The following is a 19,402-nucleotide window of genomic DNA, read 5'->3' as shown; positions in this document are numbered from 1 at the left end:
AAAACCAAATATCAAATTCAAGACTTTCCTTCTATTCAATACTCTTGATATTGAGTAGTGATCACTTGTTGGTGTAAGATTCTGTTTATACAGAATTCCTTTTATTCATATGGCACCTAGACTTGTGTCTGTAGCTGAATTGCATGGTCATATTGACAGAGTATGGCAAATATCTTGGTCTCCAGTTGTTCTGGCATTGATATCTGCATCTGGAGATAAATCAATTCGAGTTTGGAAACCTGCTTCAGAATCAGATAAAAGCAACTGGACTTGTTCAACTGTTGTTGATGATGCTCATTCTCGCACTGTGCGTAGTGTCGCATATAATCCTGATGGTCGAGTATTTGCTTCTGGCAGCTTTGATGGAACAGTTGGTATTTGGGAACGAGATAACAGCAAAGGTAGAATCAAATGAAACCTTGCATTGAATACTCTTGATATAACTTGTTTATACAATCATGATGGTTCTTGTTGGATCATCTGGATGTCAACGATCCATGATTATGTCAATGTTAAATCATTTTGTAATCCAACTCTGCTATGCATGTTTATATCATTGTAGAAATGGAATGCGTTGCATCATTGGAAGGGCATGAAAACGAGGTCAAGTGTGTTGCATGGTCAGCATCAGGCGTACTGCTTGCTACTTGTAGTAGAGATAAGAGCGTGTGGATCTGGGAAGGTATGATTTAATTGAAGTTGTAACTCGGTTTTAAATATCACTGCTAATTAAATGCTAGTTGTTGGAGATGATGAATACGAATGTAGCTGCGTATTACAAGAGCATACTCAGGATATTAAAGCTGTAAGATGGCATCCTTTTGAAGAGGTAAACTTCACTCCTTCAAATCGGCTGTCACCACTCAACAGTTGTCAATCCAACTGTTTTCTAACGATCGTGATTGATGGCTTGTAGATTCTGGCTAGTGCATCATACGACGATACTGTCAAGATTTGGAAAGAAGAGGACGCTGATTGGTATTGCTCTGATACTCTTACTGGGCACACATCAACAGTTTGGAACATTGATTTTAATCAATCGGGTGATATGATAGGTGTGTTTTTATAGCAAACTGTTTATGATGGCAATCTAGTATATTTAAACAAGCTAATATCTTGCAATTTAATTGATTTGCATTTGAAACTCATTTTTGGTTTACTAATATTATGGCAGCCTCGGTATCGGATGATAAATCCCTCAGGGTATGGAAACAGGACCCAATGACAAAAAAATATCAACCCTACATTACATCTTTGAATCATCACGATCGAACCATATACTCTGTATCGTGGTCAAAACATCATGGATTGATCGCCACAGCATCGGGTGATAACACCATATGTGTATCAAGCATACAGCCTAAAAACAATATCAACCAGGACATGGATCCAAAACATCCAGACCTATGTGATGCAACAATCGTCAAACTGACTACATTGGTCAATGCACATGGGCTAAATGATATTAATAGCGTTGTTTGGTGTCCTATCGAAGGATTTCAAAACTATTTGGCTTCAGCAGGTGATGATGGAATCGTACGAATTTGGGAGTACATGGATGCATAGGGCAGATCTTATGAATCGATCATTCAAACTACCAATAAAAGCAAGATATCATGACTGTTGTATTTTGCAAGTACAAATATGTAGTCGAATACAACATATGACTACTTTTTGAAGATGAAATCTATAGCTCAACAAAAGCATGAAACGTGGTGATATAGTTGTTTATTCAGTATTAGACCATACCAGCCAATCAGTGAATAGTTCAAGAGTTTCTAAATACTTGCTATAAAATGTAACATACACTATCGAGATTCATATACGTTTGGCCAGAATATAAGAAAATGGATAAAGAATGTGTTGAAATCACTTTTTGCTCTCTGTAGTTTTTGAATCTACAACAGACTCTGAAGCAGTAGCATTCAAACAAAAATCCGACAAGGCAGTATATGGCGATTGATTTAAAAATAGAATATTTTCGGTACTGATACGTTTTGGCAATCCGTCTTGAATACTTTCTGGAGATATAGATAGTTGCATCGGCAAATACATCTGTTTAGAAGTACGCGAGTCTTCATTCAGCACGCCTGTATTCAACGACAAGTCACTATGAATGGTAACTAAATGGGATTCTGTGCTACCATCATGTCCTTGGTCACATGGTGCTTCGTCTACAACATGATCATCTCCCATTTGAATGAGCGAATTACAAACAGAGTTGAATGCAGAGTGTCGACGAGGAGCAGGAGTATACACTTGCATGGGATTGGCTGCTAACATCGTGGCTAGGTCTTGTGCAGGAACAAGATCCTTGTCCTTTCTGCGTTTTATTTTCCCAGACGATATCCCTGCTGCCATTGCTACTTGTTTTTGAGTGATTGGAACAGGAGAAAGCGAGGATGTGTCAAGAACACCTGGCACGGAGGCATTGCGCGGGGGTTGAGAGTTGGAATTATGATGATGATGAGGTTTATGAGTTGAAGTAGATAATGGTGCCGAGTCAAACCCAGAAGATGTATCTAGAGGTGTTGCAGCTGTAAGAATTAAATTAGGCATAGGCGGAACAGTAGTGCCTTTCTCGGACGTAGAAGATACCGTCAGTTGAGATGAATCAAGTCGCGACACAAGAGTGCGAATACGCTCGGACCCATTATGGCCACGAGTCCGAGGGGAAGACCATTGACGGATCATGGCAGGGGATGGAAGAAATGACAAGCGTTCGATTTCTGGTTCGTGTTCGGTTGTATTGGTGCAAGTAGGAGGCAGTTCGGCTGAATGAATGCGAGGAGAGACGAGTAAATGGCGAAAAAATGTTTGGTTTCGAGCCGTATTTGAAACTCTGACTTTGGATGCTATATCTACATACACGTCTGTTTCATCAATAATCTGTACAATCATTTATATAATTAGCTACAAACATCAATGCAGGATCAGTCGCAATATGGTCATCAAAAAATAAATACTTTACCTCTTCACCAAGCAATTCTTCAATTACATCTTCCAGAGTGACAATGCCAAGTGCACGAAATTCTTTTGGTTTTGAGACGGGTGTAGTATGGGTGCTTCCACTGCCCACTTCCTCGCTCATATGATCTAAAAGTGGCTTGGTTTCATCAGTGCAGGAATCATCTACGCATTTATCCACACAAGAGTCGTCACCAGTGCAAACTTCTTCCACAACAAGAGCCATGTGAGAACCACCCGATTCAAAAATATGCAGCATATCAAACAATGGTGTTTCAGCAAGAACACGAGGAAGAGATCGAATTTTTATCGACCTGACAGGGATTTCTTCGTCAGGATCAAATACAATAAGTTGCTTGACAAGAACTACGCCAATAACGGTATGCTGATTTTCTGTGTCATACACCGGGACGCGAGAATGTCCAGCTTGAATAATCTGATTTTATGATGTGATTCAATCAAACAATTGTAAGCTTCAAAATATATTACAAGACCATGTTTATATGAAAATACAAAAACCTACGGTTTGCATGGTTTTTAGATTCAATTTTGCAGAGAGTGGCAGCATAAAGACATCGCCAAGTAAAGTCATGACATCTTTTACAGACTTGTCACGCAGCTCAAGCACGGCTCGCAATACCGAGACTTCATCTCTGGTAAGTGGTCCAGATTGATCTTCTCCATGCATGGCTACAAGTTCTTTGAGTTCAGCGTGACGATACACAACACCATTCTTATGACCCAGCACCAAGTCTAGCAATCTTGAAATTGGGTATGCAACGATCCATGCAACGTTGATAAGAATACGTACAGGCCATGCAAAAAATGCACCGATTAAAAGTCCATATCTTGCACAAACAGCCTGTGGAATGATTCTGAACAAATACAATAATAACAAATATTCAAGTCAATATTTGCTTGATGGATTCACATTGAACATCAAAGACTACTCAACTCTCCAAAAATGACAATCAAGACAGTCGAGGACAATACAGCCTGCCATCCCTGTAAATGAATGGAGTCGAACATAATGGGAAGAGTCTCATTGACAATAGTGTTGGTCAGGAGTAAAGTGACGAGTAATAAATGAGAATTTTTACGAATAGGCTCAATGCGAGCAGCATAAGCCTTTTCCTGTTGAGTACCGGAAATCTTTAGAATAGAAAGATTGGTTTCGTCTAAAGACATGAGTCCAATAGTCAATCCTATCAATTCATGACAAATTAAATAGATTATGAATTAGTAATCAAGCCATAATAAGGACAGAGCAAGACCAGTGATGGGTTGAATGACTCAACACTCAACATAGCTTATTCAAACTAAAAGCCAAAAGTACAATTCATTCACCAGCAGCATCAATACATGTACCTGCAACAATCCCTCCAACAATAACCAAAGTGCCAATAGCAACGAGCGTCAGTCCATACTGTAACGGAGTGACTGGCTCAGTATGTTTTTTCAACGAGAAAATCGAAGACGATGGATTAGCATGCGGACTGTTTTGAAACGATAGATTAGAGTCCAGTGAAGTAATGCTGTTATCAGATGATGGCCCGCAGATGCATTGACCATAAATTCCAGCTTGTGGCTTGTCAGAGTTCAACTTATCAGCTGGCTGAACTCGCATGCCATTCACTCCATACTCTTTAGGTTTCGGACCGAATTCGCTTACTAATGGTTTCGACGATAACCCATCTCCAGCCACTATCGGAACACAACAGTGCATGAGCATCCAGCCCATCACAGCTATCCTAAATCCCGCTATCGTCAGCATTCAATTTTAAATTTTCAAAACGAATTCACGTAAAATTCAACATTTTTCTGTATTTTATCTTGTAATAACTGTTTTGCTCTGGAATAAACACTTGAAGATTCGTTATTAGAAACTGACTGTTTCAAAGCACAACGACCATCATGTTGTAGTTTTGAATTGAATCGAATTTCCCTTTTTTCACATTTAGCATAGCCATGCATTGTACAGTCACCAGATTTATCCACTGTCATCCAAATATTGGGGCATCTATTCTGATCCTGTCAATCCAGCTTCAAACCCCGCAATTACATCCTAAAACCACAGATACACTCTAGTTTTAAAAAAAGTGATTGCATGTCCGAGGAATGCAACTGTTTTCATGCTAATCGTACAATGTCATAATGGTGACTTTGTAAAACAGCTACAGATTGAATACGTGTGGGATGTACTGAAACTGATGTCAACATTCATTTAGCTATACAAAATGAATAAAGATCAGTCAACTCGTTGAGTTCAAATCACTATTTTCCAGTAAATTTGGTGACAACTGTCATGAAATGGGCTGTTTATCATACACTTTAGCATCTTGTGTTTCATTTATGTGAAATATGACTAATAAAGCATATCGGATTTGTAAAAATTCCATTTTTAATCCTCATGCAAAGCTGCCCATTCTATCACCTGAATAACGCTATCCACTAGCGCAGTCGTTTATTAGTCAAGTTTCTAATTCACAAACAATTTGTGCTAATGATTTGAGCATGGATGTATCGTTTGCAAATAAAAAACTTGCATCCTGTGGTATAAGCTTGAATGCTTCACTAAATGAGCGAGTATACCCTAAACCACTGGAGTCATCTCTGGGTCTATTTATCTCTGACGATGTTAAAGAGCCATTTGAATACAATACTGACGATCCACTCACTTCAATAATCCGTGTAGCTGAGGGAGATTTAACGGATTGCAATGAAATGTTGGTTGGTTTCTTGAATGATTTTGCATCTACAATAACCTTTTCTGACTCGCTTGATTCTTTTTGACTTTTTAAACTGTCGTTGCCCGTCTGTTTGGAGCAAATCTTTGATGTATATTTCTGAGATGAGTGGTGTGATACGCATCCACAGCATACAGGACAGTGTATTGACATGGTAGTAAAAGACGATGCTGACGAAGGAATCGTTGTTACAGTAGGTGTTCCTGATAAATCAACAGAAATGCATTGCATGCATGCACACGTACAAATTCCAGTATGCGTAAGATATGATCCAGATGATGATATAGGAGTAACAAACGAGTGAATTGACTGTTTAGAATGCTGCTTCATCTGTGGAGCATTCGTAGAGTGGCGACTCGATTTTTCATGATCCTGCTGTCCATTATGCACAGTTTGAGCACTATTCAATTTAGTATTATTGGAATGCACTGTATTGTCAAAAGAAATGGCTGCTGATGGATCTAAAAACTGTGGCTGTTGCGGAACCAATATAGGTGATTGACGCTTTGCATTAGTTTCTGACTCGATACCAACATAAGAGTTTCGAGTATTATAGGATTCTGGTTTAGGTTGCTGATCCTTTGACAAACAAGTGCGTGTATTGTCTGTGTTTATATAAGGATTTGATTGGGATTGATTGGCAATCAAGCTATCGTCTGATTCAGAAACAGTATTAATGTATGAGCGCTGACCCAAAAGTCGATCAATGTGCTCGGCTATAGTACATTTCTTTTTCTCTGATGAATCTGCTGGATTATCATCGGCTATATTAGGACTGGTTGCGCGATCACAATACTTTGCTTGAGCAAATTTCTTTTCACGTTTAGTAGACTTGGAGGCACGTTGCCGAAGTACAGATAACAAAATATTCTCCAGGTTCATTCCAGCGTGTTCTGAATTCTCTTGCTCTGATGTAGCAGAATCTGATACTGATTGATGAAAAGCATCACTGTATGAATTGGGGTTATCGTGACTATCTAGAATCTTTTCCAGCTCGGCTTGCCGTTCAATTATAGACTTGTCACTATGCATACGACTGTCTTCTGCTTTTTCTAGGCTGTGATTATAAATATTGTTTTGATCTTGAATAGCACCATGTGTGCCTGCCATTGTCTTGTTAAATGGATTTGATATGTTCCTGTCTTGGCTAGACAATGCTGAAGTAGCGTCTAAATGTTCAATTCCATTCTATTGAAATTTATAAAGCAAGTTAGTGCCATTACAGAAGCAAATCACGTCCAGTGTCAAAGTATCCTCTAACCTGCACTTGTGGTAACTCGGGTTCAAAGTTATCTTTGGGAACATTCATTGGAGATGTAGATTTGGAGCACATTTGAGTATATCGGTCATTTTGAGAATCCATTTTGGTTAAATCCTGTCGATTTTGATTTTCAGCAATTTTACACTGAAGATCTTGCAATTGAGATTCATAGAACTCCAATTGCTTTTTAGATTTTAGAAGCTCGCACACTACATCTGAAAACAGTATGCATCATATTAAATCCGTCAGGGTATAAGTCGCACATTACACTCGCATTTCGAGTTTCAACAGCTACAATGACAAGAGTACCTTTGTGTTGGTCTGCTAATCCGGTATTTTCAAATCTGGCCTTTCCTAGCTCAATCTCCAGTTCTTTTTTTTGTTTCGAGACCGTATCCATCTGAAGTGCAAGATGCTTATGCTGAGTTTGAATTGTAGCCAAATTATGAATCAAAGCAGCAAGTCGTATACGATCAGATTGTCGCAGATGAGTAATGGATGCATTACAGCTACCAGGAAATGGCAAGTCGTGAGCATGTTTCTTATGAGTATCGTAGACGATATGATAATCTATGCCATCATGGCTAGGAGTTGTGTTTAAAGGCTCAGTAGGAATAAACGTGGCGGTAGAGATGTTGGGTATAAATGACTGTTGGCCAGATGGTCTAGGCTTTCCCCTTGACAGAATTATTGGTTTACTGTGAGGTCGTTGAGTATGCAAATTGGTTTGACAATTACGAGGTGGATAATATTGCTCATGAACATGATGGTTTAGATATCTACGAAGTCGTGGTGGAAACAAATCTGCAATAGGTTGCTGCTGCGCTAGTAGCTTGGCAGGATTAGGACCAAACCTTGGAATATCCTTCCAACTTGGAGTATCTGACTTGACATGGTGTAGGTTGGCCAACTGCACTCGTTTATGATTATCTTGGGTCATGACCATTCAAATCTAGTTCATTACAAGTCAACTATTTGCATTTGATTTTCTAATCAAACTCGACACTGAATAATGTCTTGATTCAGATAACTTGCAGCACTTGAAAACTCTTGGCTGGCATTGCTCTGAATGTTCTTGAACTGAATCAGAATTATTGTAATGTGTGAGTATCTCGAATGGTATTTCAACCATGCATCTCAGTGGTTATTAATAAGCAAGAATCTCTTTATGGCTGTAAAACAAGACTACCAAAATGCATAATAAACAGCCAGTCTCATGAAATGATTGATACTTTATACCAAAACGGTACATTGAATAACTGACTATAGTATACATTGATGGAATATATTTCAGATGCCAATAAAAATCAAGCAAATTGTGAATCGAATTGAGTTTTAGGATTTCAAGAGAAAAGCTTATTTACATATACAATTATTGATCATCTATTATTCAAACCATCGAGTCATGAATGTGATAAACTGTTGAGCATGCATTGTTAGTTTGATACTCTTTACACTTGCTGATGGTTGAATTCAAACCGACTGAATTTACGCACTACAGATTTATAATCCAGTTTATTCATGAGTATTCATACAAGTTATATTTGCATTGTGAGTGTATTCAGATTCAAGTAGAAACACTCGAGTTTGTTGGAACATCAACTCGAGTGAACGGGCCAACTGATGGTTGAATTTTCTTTTACTCGACTTTCCATCAACTCTACAGCCATGGTGACTTCCACAGACCATCCCATGATGACTCAGCAACCCCCTCAGAAGTTGATCAAACCTGTAGATAACCGCATACCTCTCTGTGCAGACAATCTTGTTGAGGCTGATATGCTATCTGAAGTCGGAAAGGCTTCAATGGTTGGCTTGACTGTAGGTGTAATCTATGCAAGAGCGTTTGGATGGTGGGTTGCCAGCAGCAGACCTGCTATGATGAGTGAAATGAAGACAAGAGGTGCTCTGCTTGGTGAGTAGTCGAACCTCTGATACAGTCATTAGCATGAATGTATCTTCTTGTATATTGTCGAGTTGTGCAACTTGTAAATGTTGTATCATTACAATTGGAATGTCTTGTCAATGGATTGCTGTTTACACTAACTTTGGTTGCTATGCGTGCTGATCTATCATCATAGCTGGTCTTGGAGGTGCCTTTAGCGCATCCAGCATTTTCTTAGCCAAGATTCGTCATACAGATGATTTTTGGAACACGGCATTCGGTGGTGCAGTGGTTGGTCTTTTGAATGGTGTTTACCGTAAGTATAAAAGCTGATTATCACAACAAATCACTCCTATCTACACATATTAACATTCAACTCAACGCATATTTGGATAGGTCGAAGCCCAGCAATGGCATTTGGGCAAGCTGCATTGTTTGGATTCATGGGTGGTTATGCATCCTGGAGTGGTCGGGAAACAGAGCGATCTAACCAATACCGTCTGGAAGATCGTCGTCTTACCGATGGACAAAACTTTTTTGCATGGCCCAAACCTGATCCATTTGCACAGCGTATTGCAGAAATTCAAGCCCGTGATGAAAAGAGTGCTGAATAAACATTTTTATAGTTTCAGTTGATATGTAAACCGTTTTTGGTTGATATAAAAATAGGTATTTAAATTAATATATCCAGTAATTGGAATTATAAATACAAAATAATGTAAATGTTGAAACAACCAAAAACACTGGTTCGAGATTGTTGACATGGTCATTGTGTTCAAACTCGTTGACAATATTATACACAAACGTGTACATCTAATGCAATGGTTTAAACTTTTAATGGATGTTTGCTTGAAACTGATCTGGATCGCTATATCAACAATTGGATATGAATGGCAGATATACAATTTGATTTTCATTTCTGCAGTGTTCATCTATTTCAAAATCAAATAATGAAACTATTCAAAACTATATTATCTCATATGGACTATTGGTAGGCACTCTGTAAGTTTGACTCGCTACATCAGTAGTTTGTTCTTTCATGTTGTTTCCATCATACTCTGTTTCCATCTGCACTTGTCGCAATAAACTTCTAGGCTCGACGTAACTCGTCAATAAAAACGTATAAATCTCAATCGCATAAATCATGGGAGGCATGTACCATCCAGAAAATGTAACATGCGTCGGATCATATAGGAATGAATGCACTGCAAATCCAGCAACAATGATGTTGAGTCCAAATATGACAATAAATCGAGGACCTTCCCGTTTTAGCAAAACTTGATACACGAATCCTTTTCCTGTAAATCCAATGGATTTGCAGAGTGACCAGAGAAATGATATTGATGCCAACGATGTAAACAGACCTTGTAATACGAATGTGAATGCAAACAACTCGCGAGTAAGCTATATATGCAGTAGTTGCAAAAAAACATGGTTGTCAATAAAGTTGAAATGGCATGTTTAATACTTGGACTCGATATGGCTTACTCCAATCAGCGGACTGGAAAAAAATATGGAACTTCGATCTGCAACGACATCAACGTTGGATAGTATTCCGAGAATATTGGCTGGCACAGAAAAACAAAAGGTCGCAAACCCAATAAATGACAGTAACCATAACGACAAGGATGATCCCGAATGAAATACTCGTAATCGAACCACCATGACAGCAAGCTAAACATGCCATTGAATATCAACAAGTCAGAAATAAACACAACATGCAAAATGAACCAATATTTGCCATAGTTGGTACTTGCCAACGATGTACTGGTTAGAAAGTTGGCACAAATAGCAAAAATCGTAACCCATGCCATGGAATGATTGGCAGTCTCATACGGCGATATTGTGTAATCCAGCAACACAATCTGTAAAATTGACTGCAGCATACATAAACTCCATGCCACAACAGAAATCTGGAATAGTGATGTGCTCCACGAGGTTTTGGATGCGGAAACTAGAAAAAAGAAGGTTGATATGAGCTCATGGAGCGCGATTCCTAGAAATATTGCAGATGGTGTAGCAAATGCAGACAGTGTACGTTCAGGCATTTCAGTGCTGATATGAGTGGTCTTGAATTGTTGATATCAAGTCTTGAACAGACAGTGTTGTTTCTGGCGTTGAAGGATGATTTCTGGTTGTCGGATGTGGAGGTTAACTAGTCGGATTGGCAACTCTGATGGAATGCTAAAAGTAAAGTAACTGGGCAGTGATTCAATGATTTATTCATGGTTATACGGGAACGACTGCTGCAAAGGATGGAGAGACTACAGATACAGAGTGGTCAAGAATGTTCGTGGATGTGAATTGGCGTGGATATTGGGTCAAGTTTATCTTGCGCGTTCCAACTTTGCATATTGCAAATAAACTCTGATGAATCGGCAATGGCATATGAAATATCAAAAACACAATTAGTAAATGGAAATACAACAGGTCAAATAATGCATGGTGTTGCTCTTCACAATAATGACACATGGATAACCAACTATTCATAGTCTGAATCAAGTGTGATGATGCAAAACCACGAATATCTTCAAACTCACTATTCAAAACTCCAGCATCGGCTAGTCTATGCATTCATGTTTATTCTGGCTGTATCTCATTCAAAATCCTGACAAAAACTAAACAAGACTGGTCTCGTAGCATCTTGACTCGAGTGTGTATATCAAATCATACCACTCGTTGCTTGTGAAAATACCGGAAATTGTGTAATTGGTATTCTAATTTGACAATCTGGCTTGAACAACTGTTGAGCAATCTGTAACTTGGTGTTTCATTTGACAACCCAAGTTCAGCTTTGGAAACATGTCAAGTGCATACTTTTGTAGCAACGCTGCATTGCAAAGTACACAACTATCAAGCAACTTGTTCAATCTAGTAGTGATACTGTTCAGCATGATACAAGTGTTTAAAATTACTTTCAAGTTGTTGAATGGTTGATCAACACATCAGAGATTCGGCAGTCGTGTAATTGAAATGTGGTATTTCACTGTCGAGTTCAGTTGGCCAAGGTGTGTACTGGATTACTGCAGATACACTCACTGACCAAGATATTCCATGAATATCACAATGACAAATGCCAGATTGTTGTATCGACAATTCGAGCATTACCTATTTACAGATTAGTGCACTGGATCTTGAACAGTAAGCAAAATGTGCAACTCATCACAATCGATACATGGCATGTAAAATATCCATTGTACAATACACCATGTTTTTTTGGCTTGGATGCATATCCACCAATCAATATCAGATGTATGCCAAAACATATCTGTTTATTCAACAATACCATTTTTGTCAATCAGCATAATGCAACATCTTTACCGCCGTGCAAACTCTACCCGCATGGCTTGATCTGGAGTGATTTGACATCCATTTAATACCATTCGTGCTTGATCTGCCTGTGCTGATGATGCATACTCGACAAATGCAATATCTGGTCGACCTGGTACAATCCGCACTTCTTTGAATCCTTCATTTTGTGCAAACAACGTCGATAGCGACTCTTCTGTAACGGATGATGGCAACTGACTGACGAAAAGAATCGCGTTGGTGTCATCTAAATGAAATGCATAAACGCATCAGATATCCGTTTACAGTTTAAAGCGTACTTGAATCCATGCATTCAAGAGTCAACAAGTGCAACTCACCTTCTTCCATTTCCTCCTCATTATCCTTTAAATGTCGTCCTGTAGTTACTGAATCATATTCATCTCCACGCTGTCGCTTGTGTAGTGTATCATCATCTGATGCATCAGATTCATTACCATTCATTTCTATAGCTGCTGCACGAGATCGCTTCGAGTAGCTGCCATCTCGGTTCTTGACTGCATTGGATTTTGTCTTGGCATATGCAATTTGCTGGGTTTCACAAGTGATAATCAAACATGCCAAATAACAGTAACACATTCATGTTAGTCTACAGCCATTCTACTCGACAGTAAGCATTAACAACCAAATCCAGTTGAAATATCAATGCAACATGACGATCTGCAAAACTCTAGTCTTACCATGTTCTTGTCATACAATGGGAATCCCTGCAGTTCTCTCATGGCAACAGTGGCAGCTGGTGCAGTATCAAACACAACAAATGCCTGACCTCTCATTTTCATGGTTTTGAGAGCAACAATATCCAGTACTCGACCATGTTGTGAAAACAAATAGTACAGCGACTCTCTTAGTTCTAATGTAATCACAGCATGTAGAATAAACAGTTTAAAATGTCAGTTGACACTGCAATCATGAGCAGTTGGCAAGTCCAGTCATTTCTCATTCCAGCTAGTAATACTGCTGATTCAATGTACCCTTTTTCCGGATACGGTCGTTTATATTGTTGATGTAGAGCGTCTGTCCAACGGTAATTACTGTTTGAGTAGCTGGAGCAGTCATTCTATACTATCTGGATCCGCAGAGTACGTTCACCAGTAAAAGTAGTCAGCTTTATACTGGAAATCAAGTGTTGGTCAAACTCGGTTGTTTTTAGCATGCAAATTAGGATGTCAGCACTTGGACTGCAACTTGAATCAAATTCACCACATCGATATCGTTGCATTTAATGTCAAAAACATCAAGCATGTCTTTAGAAAGTATGAATATGCAACACACTTCATCTGCACTACACATGTATCAGGAATGGATGCCTGGTGTCATTCCATATCTCGAGTCGTGTCCAGATGTGACTGACCTCAAGATAGCAGCGTATCCACCATGTCCGCACGCACTGGTGTCGCGATGGACTTGTACTCATGGACAAAACGTATTGACACTACCATCCGATCTGGTTCAGTTTTTGAAATGTTCTGATGGATTGCTTTTTACATGGAATGTAGAGATTGAGCATTCAAGTCGCATATTGGGTAGAATGCATATCAAATCACTGGTCGATATGATTCAAATCGACTCTGCGTTGCTTCCAAGAAGTCTTGATCGTGGTACGTTATTGATACGCATATATCAAGTTGGTGTATTGACTGAATATTTATATTCAACTGTTGGATATTAGTTGAATATGTACAGAATCCATCTCTTTTTGGAGCATTTGTGCTAGATGAATGTAAATCTATGGGCCAAGTGTGTTTATGCTATGGATTTGACACAATCCTTCCAAACAATACAAGACCACTTGCATACAATCCATCTTTGCCAACAGTCTGGTTTCGAGTAGAATCAACATCGGAATGGGTATTTGTTGCGTATTCATTTACAGCGTATTTCCGGCTCATGGTTGCTCATCTTGGAATTCTGGGATGGCAAATGGGATACTCTGCTGGTGGACTATCACCGTTTACATCTGATTGGCTATGTTTTTATGCTCCATCGACAGCAATGTTGCATCGGCAGCATCGAGTATCACAATCCATCATTTTCGAATACAACACCACACAACAATCTCGCGCGCCAGATTTGCAATTGTCGACTCAAACACGACTGGAAGCATCTCGAAATGTACTGGTTCAAGCAGGACTATACTCGAGATCTACCGCATGTAAAAATGTACACATGGATGAGTTGTATCCAAATGATGGAGATTTGAAATATTTGAAAAAACAAGCACCATTGGAATGTTCAGACCGACATGCTATTGATTTGGATAAGCTGCAACAGATGGTTTTATTTGTTTGTAAATAATCACTTGGAGTTGGATATCCAACGAGTGACATCAGGCATAGATGTGACATTTGTGCAAAACTGACCATTGTCTGTGTTATTGATAGTATCCACTTGATCACAAAAAATAAACACTTTGCAGTTGAATCAATTTACAATGGCTGTTGTGTGTGACAGACTCAAGCTCATGGATTGAATTGTTTGATGGAAATAAACCTGGGCTGTTGTTTTTATTACAACTATAGCCGAGTTTGACTGAACTGGCATTTTAGAAACACGATTCGTTGAAAATAAAGCATGACTGATGACTAATGTAATGATTGATCTGGCAGTTGAATATGGCCAACTGCTGTTGATTCCGATCAACATGGGAACAATTGTTGGATCCACCATTTTATTTTAATGACATTCGTGACATTTGTGACATTCATACAATTCATATCATAATGACTCTTGCTACATATACACATTTGCATCCAAACCAAATCGATCTTCCATTATAAAATGTCACCAATCTGGCTAGCTATTTTAGTCTTGACAGTCATTTTAAACATATACTTGGATTAACGAGGCAGATCTTGACACTTGGACAACCAAACCTTTACTCTATATTACTCACTCAGTTTACAAAATTCAAGGTCGCGATTTTGCATTCCTAATTGTAATAAACTCTAGTTGACGATTGTGTTGAGTATTAATGGGTTTCAAACCCGCCAGTTTTTCTTGTATATAGAAGACGTATTGTCTAGTTGTAGTATATACTGTACTGTTAGTTTCTGTAAGCGTGTGTAATCGATTGGTACGATATACTCTAAACCCACTACTGTCAAATCTACTAGCATAATAACCAATTTACACTCAAATATACCTATAAGCCATCATAAAGTAGCCATGATACACATATTGTCATGCCAATATGACATCTAGTTCAAGATCTCAATATTGTGATGTTTGAATGCAGCGTTCCTAGGTTCAAAACTATTCCAGTAGTTGGCATATATCAATTCAACAACATACACACGAGTATTGTTATTGCACTGATCATAGTAACAGTATGCAATATGCAATATGGAATCAAGTGAATACATTGATTCTAGTGTACGAGTCTTGATGATAGTCTGTAGATACAGTGATATGCTGTCGTGTATTGATTGATAAACTTGTAATCAAAATCAGTTGAAAATACCAAAACAGGAATCAATAAGCATGTTCATGTGTACGATGTTGTAATGATTAGTAGCAAATAACTCATGAACTGAATGTTCGGCAAGATCTGATAAATTGACGATTTTGCAAGTGCAAATGGTTAAAATCTCGACAAAGTTGACTCGGCTTTTATTCCATTACAACTCAAATCATGGGAGTAGCCGATGAAAGCAGCGACGATAGTATGCATGAAAGAACTCCCTCATCTGACAAGAGTTCAAAGAATGGCAGCTCTGAAGAGTCCCTTGATGACGAGGAGTTTGAGGTTGAAAGAATTATCAAGTTCCGTAAGCATCAGGTGTGTCCAGACTGCCAACGTACTAGATATAATAGTGTACACTTGAACAGCTATTATTTCTAATTGATACCTTGATTTAACTCTGGTCACTGTGGGGTAAAATAGCTATATTACAGTATACACACTGCAATATAGCTATTGATTAGTTCAGTAGTATAACTGAGCCTCACTTTCCTATTGTGTTTGCTACTCTGTATGTGGGGTTCACTATTTACACCTTTGTAGCATAGAATTATAGCTACATCATCTACTCTTGTCTGTATATACGTGATGGTACTTATTAGTTTTTGGGGATTAAATCATTTAATATAGGGAGTAGAACAATTCTACATCAAGTGGAAAGGATATCCTGATTCAGATAACACTTGGGAGCCCACTGGTATGTTATTCCAAATCCAATCCATCCAAATGGTTTAATTGCCTTTTATCTACTTTGGCATTGTTCGAGTATGCTTGATCTTTTCTTTCATTGGACTAGTCTGCACTGTTTCCCACTATCTATCGTGGGCTCAGACTTGGTGCCTCAGTACTACTTGAATTTGATACAATCAAAACACATTATATTTGATGGCCTGGTGTATAATTTTAGTTGTACTCACTTGCACACTATCGTGCCAAGTAGTATTAAATGCGACGTTCCATCTTGACCCATTGATTACAAATCTAATACCAATATTTATCATTATCTTTGAAATAACTAATGATTTTTTTAACAATGGTTTGCTATTTTAGATGTTGTGGATGTAAGATCGATGAGTTTGGTTTAGCCTTTGATCAAATAGTAGTCCAATGCATGTTGCTAATCGGCTTACTAAATCTATAAACAGGCGCCTGATCTTGTCAAAGAATTCTGGAGTACTCAGGCAAGTAAAGGCAAAAAAGCGCGAACTTCCACATCTAGATCTCGTGCTATAGAACCTCAAGCATCACCTCCCAAGGTATGTTGATTTTTTATTAAAAATGTATTCAACTGTTTAGATGACTGGAGTGCATGGGCTAAATTCACTCATTGTGGTTTGATTTGTTTAGCGTCAAAAAACGCCAATTGGTAAGTAGTAGTTTCATTGGAGATCTATAGACTTTAGCAGTGTTTACATTGCATCTATGCAATTGGTGGCTTATTAGACTTATTATACACTTTTATCACGGTATATTTTAGCTAAAAATGGTAAATCCGCATCACAGCCTTCTCGCACCAGCAAAAAAGGAGCTACCTCGAAATCTGCTTCAAAACCGAACCCATCCAGCAAAAAAAAGACTATAGAAGAAGAGGAATCAAGTAAGTCGTATATATTTGATGCATGGGATTTTGTGTTATCAATGGAGTCTCATTATAAACTAACGTATTTTGGGACGTATTTACATATAGGCGAATCTTTGCAAAAGATATACCTTTCTCCCGATGCTCTTACGGCAGAAATGAGAGACAAATTGTCATGGGAGAATGATGTGGAAAGTATTGAAACCATGGAGATGGCATCTTCAAGCACAGACGATCTTTTAGTTTATATTAATTGGAACGATGGCAAAAAGATTGTGGTTGCAAGCAAGGTTGCCAATGCTAAATGTCCTCAAAAGGTACTAATGACTAGATGTGTAGTTTTGGGTTGCAGTATTGGCAGTGATAGAATGTCAAGGCTAACCTGTATATTTGTAATGCTTTAGATTATTAAATTTTACGAAAACCATTTAAAGTTTGGTTGATTGGTTGCAATGCTCAATAGTGATTTTTCTGTCAACGTGGATGTGGTTATTGCATTATATCCGATTAGTGTCTGGGCTTAGATACCGATTATTCTATTGCAATGGTAGATCTGATAATTACTACATATGACCAAAACTGCACTTATACAAAGTAGCTCGAGATTGGTATTTGAAATAAAAGCTTCAAGTTGAGTAAACCAGCCACACTGTAGTGTTTGAATATTATTAGCATTAGCTTACAGACTAGGAACTATTTAATATGAGTATAATAAGCTTTTATTAACCAAGGACAAGTGACCATTTATTAGATGAGTAAGCTTACGTTTGTAAAATGACCTTGATAGTCTAAGATCGTTGTTTTTTGGAGGCAGGTGCAGATCCACTTGCACAACCTTCATTTGATGCATTCTGACTTGCTTGAGTATCGTCTCGAAAATGTGTTCTAGCACTTGAATTGAATCTACTATTCCCTGAACGTAATCCAACCACCATCTCGCTGCCATCTCCATTTTCCTCTGCTTCATTCAAAAGAGCCGCTAATTCAGCCTCTTCATCATCACTATTGCTACCATCTTGACTGGATCCTGAGCCGTCACTAGATAAAGCCGAACTATTGCTATCTTGCAGATCCGAGTTGTATTCGTGTTCGCCTTCCTCGTCATCATCTTCAAGTTCAAAACTGTCCACAGTCTCGGCTGCTTCTACTTGAGTGCTTGAAGTGGTTGACCGGACATCTTGCTCCATGGGACCTGGTGAACTCTGTACAGGCATTTTTCCTTTGTTTTTGAAAGACGAAATAGTTGGGGTTGCAGTCACATCAGATGGACTTGAGAGCGGAATTGGGGATTTCGTATTGCCATTAGAAGTTGAAGTAGTTGAATCTGACATGACTTGAACTGTTGGTTGAATAGCAAAAGTCGGTTGGTATGTAATGACTGGTGAATGAGCAGGCAAAGCATACAACGATGACTTTGAAACTATCACGAGTTGATAAATGGACCTAGATTGCACTTTTTCAATCTCATCAATGCATTTACAGTCTATTGAAGGATTGTACTTGAATATTGAGTTTATTTTCTGTTTGAACAAGAGTAAAATGCACATCTAATTGCACTGGCGACTCGATAAAATCTTGAATTTGTAGTCTGATTATAACAAAAGGATGACAAGCAAGGTGTAGATGCAATGGGTCAATTCTACACTTGCATAGTCTTTATTAAAGTTGTATTATGAATCGTCAGTCCTAGTCTGCTTTCCTGGAATATGCAAGCAGATCAAGAAATCGGCTGCACTATTAACCACCATGCAAAGTCGAAATAAAAACAACGGTGTCCTTGTCACACAAGACATAATCTAATTCACCCAGTAGTTCCCAGTCAACGTCATTGATTAGTACCAAGATTCCAGGCCGTCTATATAAAGATACAATATTCAATGTAGAATCAGCAATCCAGTTGATCGAATAAAATCAGATGCAGGTTTGGTTAATGAGCATGCATTGACTTGAAAGAATTAGACTAACACTGAGTCGCCTTGAATAAACAACTCTGGACGCTCTTTGAGTAGGTTGGATGCAGTCCATGCAATAAGGTCTCTCAGTGTAGATGTGCCAGCAATAAATGTGTCTGGCAGAGTCGCTGCTATACTGCGTTGATGATCAAACAAGAGTTCCATGCCTCCACTAAATTCAAGATTAATTGTAAGAGTCATGATCAAGATAACAGAGCACT

The 19,402-nt window shown here is 38.5% G+C and overlaps 10 protein-coding genes across 10 annotated transcripts; 4 read left to right on the top strand and 6 right to left on the bottom strand.

Annotated features, from left to right (window-relative positions):
- Positions 1-46: 46 nt before the first annotated feature.
- Positions 47-1,619, top strand: BATDEDRAFT_20611 (uncharacterized protein). The gene is made up of 5 exons (XM_006681557.1): positions 47-401; positions 563-682; positions 741-829; positions 917-1,055; positions 1,175-1,619. Exons 1-5 carry the CDS (start codon positions 110-112, stop codon positions 1,564-1,566), a joined length of 1,032 nt encoding a protein of 343 aa, XP_006681620.1. The 5' UTR covers positions 47-109; the 3' UTR covers positions 1,567-1,619.
- A 1,262-nt stretch (positions 1,620-2,881) lies between these two features.
- On the bottom strand, positions 2,882-4,173 carry BATDEDRAFT_13712 (uncharacterized protein; the record flags this gene model as incomplete). Its single annotated transcript, XM_006681523.1, has 3 exons — positions 2,882-3,403; positions 3,491-3,842; positions 3,923-4,173. Coding segments are annotated over 3 exons (1,125 nt in total), but the record flags the coding sequence as incomplete, so codon positions are not given.
- Positions 4,174-5,438: 1,265 nt separating this feature from the next.
- BATDEDRAFT_27344 (uncharacterized protein) lies at positions 5,439-7,915 on the bottom strand (the record flags this gene model as incomplete). The annotated part of the gene is made up of 3 exons (XM_006681596.1): positions 5,439-6,902; positions 6,976-7,190; positions 7,285-7,915. 3 exons carry the CDS (start codon positions 7,913-7,915, stop codon positions 5,439-5,441), a joined length of 2,310 nt encoding a protein of 769 aa, XP_006681659.1.
- Positions 7,916-8,643: 728 nt separating this feature from the next.
- On the top strand, positions 8,644-9,498 carry BATDEDRAFT_91355 (uncharacterized protein; the record flags this gene model as incomplete). The annotated part of the gene is made up of 3 exons (XM_006681744.1): positions 8,644-8,890; positions 9,057-9,176; positions 9,257-9,498. The coding sequence occupies 3 exons, from the start codon at positions 8,644-8,646 to the stop codon at positions 9,472-9,474; spliced, it is 585 nt and encodes a 194-aa protein (XP_006681807.1). The 3' UTR covers positions 9,475-9,498.
- Positions 9,499-9,826: 328 nt separating this feature from the next.
- Positions 9,827-10,908, bottom strand: BATDEDRAFT_27342 (uncharacterized protein; the record flags this gene model as incomplete). The annotated part of the gene is made up of 3 exons (XM_006681595.1): positions 9,827-10,264; positions 10,349-10,534; positions 10,666-10,908. The coding sequence occupies 3 exons, from the start codon at positions 10,906-10,908 to the stop codon at positions 9,827-9,829; spliced, it is 867 nt and encodes a 288-aa protein (XP_006681658.1).
- Positions 10,909-12,177: 1,269 nt separating this feature from the next.
- BATDEDRAFT_13807 (uncharacterized protein) lies at positions 12,178-13,246 on the bottom strand (the record flags this gene model as incomplete). Its single annotated transcript, XM_006681533.1, has 4 exons — positions 12,178-12,416; positions 12,508-12,718; positions 12,868-13,040; positions 13,162-13,246. The coding sequence occupies 4 exons, from the start codon at positions 13,244-13,246 to the stop codon at positions 12,178-12,180; spliced, it is 708 nt and encodes a 235-aa protein (XP_006681596.1).
- A 232-nt stretch (positions 13,247-13,478) lies between these two features.
- Positions 13,479-14,485, top strand: BATDEDRAFT_27340 (uncharacterized protein; the record flags this gene model as incomplete). The annotated part of the gene is made up of 2 exons (XM_006681594.1): positions 13,479-13,788; positions 13,860-14,485. 2 exons carry the CDS (start codon positions 13,479-13,481, stop codon positions 14,483-14,485), a joined length of 936 nt encoding a protein of 311 aa, XP_006681657.1.
- Positions 14,486-15,821: 1,336 nt separating this feature from the next.
- Positions 15,822-17,864, top strand: BATDEDRAFT_91354 (uncharacterized protein; the record flags this gene model as incomplete). Its single annotated transcript, XM_006681743.1, has 8 exons — positions 15,822-15,968; positions 16,281-16,347; positions 16,701-16,711; positions 16,796-16,906; positions 16,998-17,016; positions 17,128-17,247; positions 17,338-17,546; positions 17,634-17,864. The coding sequence occupies 8 exons, from the start codon at positions 15,822-15,824 to the stop codon at positions 17,670-17,672; spliced, it is 723 nt and encodes a 240-aa protein (XP_006681806.1). The 3' UTR covers positions 17,673-17,864.
- Positions 17,865-18,017: 153 nt separating this feature from the next.
- Positions 18,018-18,560, bottom strand: BATDEDRAFT_27338 (uncharacterized protein; the record flags this gene model as incomplete). Its single annotated transcript, XM_006681593.1, has 1 exon — positions 18,018-18,560. One exon carries the CDS (start codon positions 18,558-18,560, stop codon positions 18,018-18,020), a length of 543 nt encoding a protein of 180 aa, XP_006681656.1.
- A 406-nt stretch (positions 18,561-18,966) lies between these two features.
- Positions 18,967-19,382, bottom strand: BATDEDRAFT_91557 (ubiquitin-related modifier URM1; the record flags this gene model as incomplete). Its single annotated transcript, XM_006681692.1, has 2 exons — positions 18,967-19,084; positions 19,195-19,382. 2 exons carry the CDS (start codon positions 19,380-19,382, stop codon positions 18,967-18,969), a joined length of 306 nt encoding a protein of 101 aa, XP_006681755.1.
- Positions 19,383-19,402: the final 20 nt, after the last annotated feature.

Source organism: Batrachochytrium dendrobatidis, assembly GCF_000203795.2.
Source record: "Batrachochytrium dendrobatidis JAM81 unplaced genomic scaffold BATDEscaffold_13, whole genome shotgun sequence".
NCBI classification, from domain to species: domain Eukaryota; kingdom Fungi; phylum Chytridiomycota; class Chytridiomycetes; order Rhizophydiales; genus Batrachochytrium; species Batrachochytrium dendrobatidis.
This window is presented reverse-complemented; position numbering and strand designations above follow the sequence as displayed.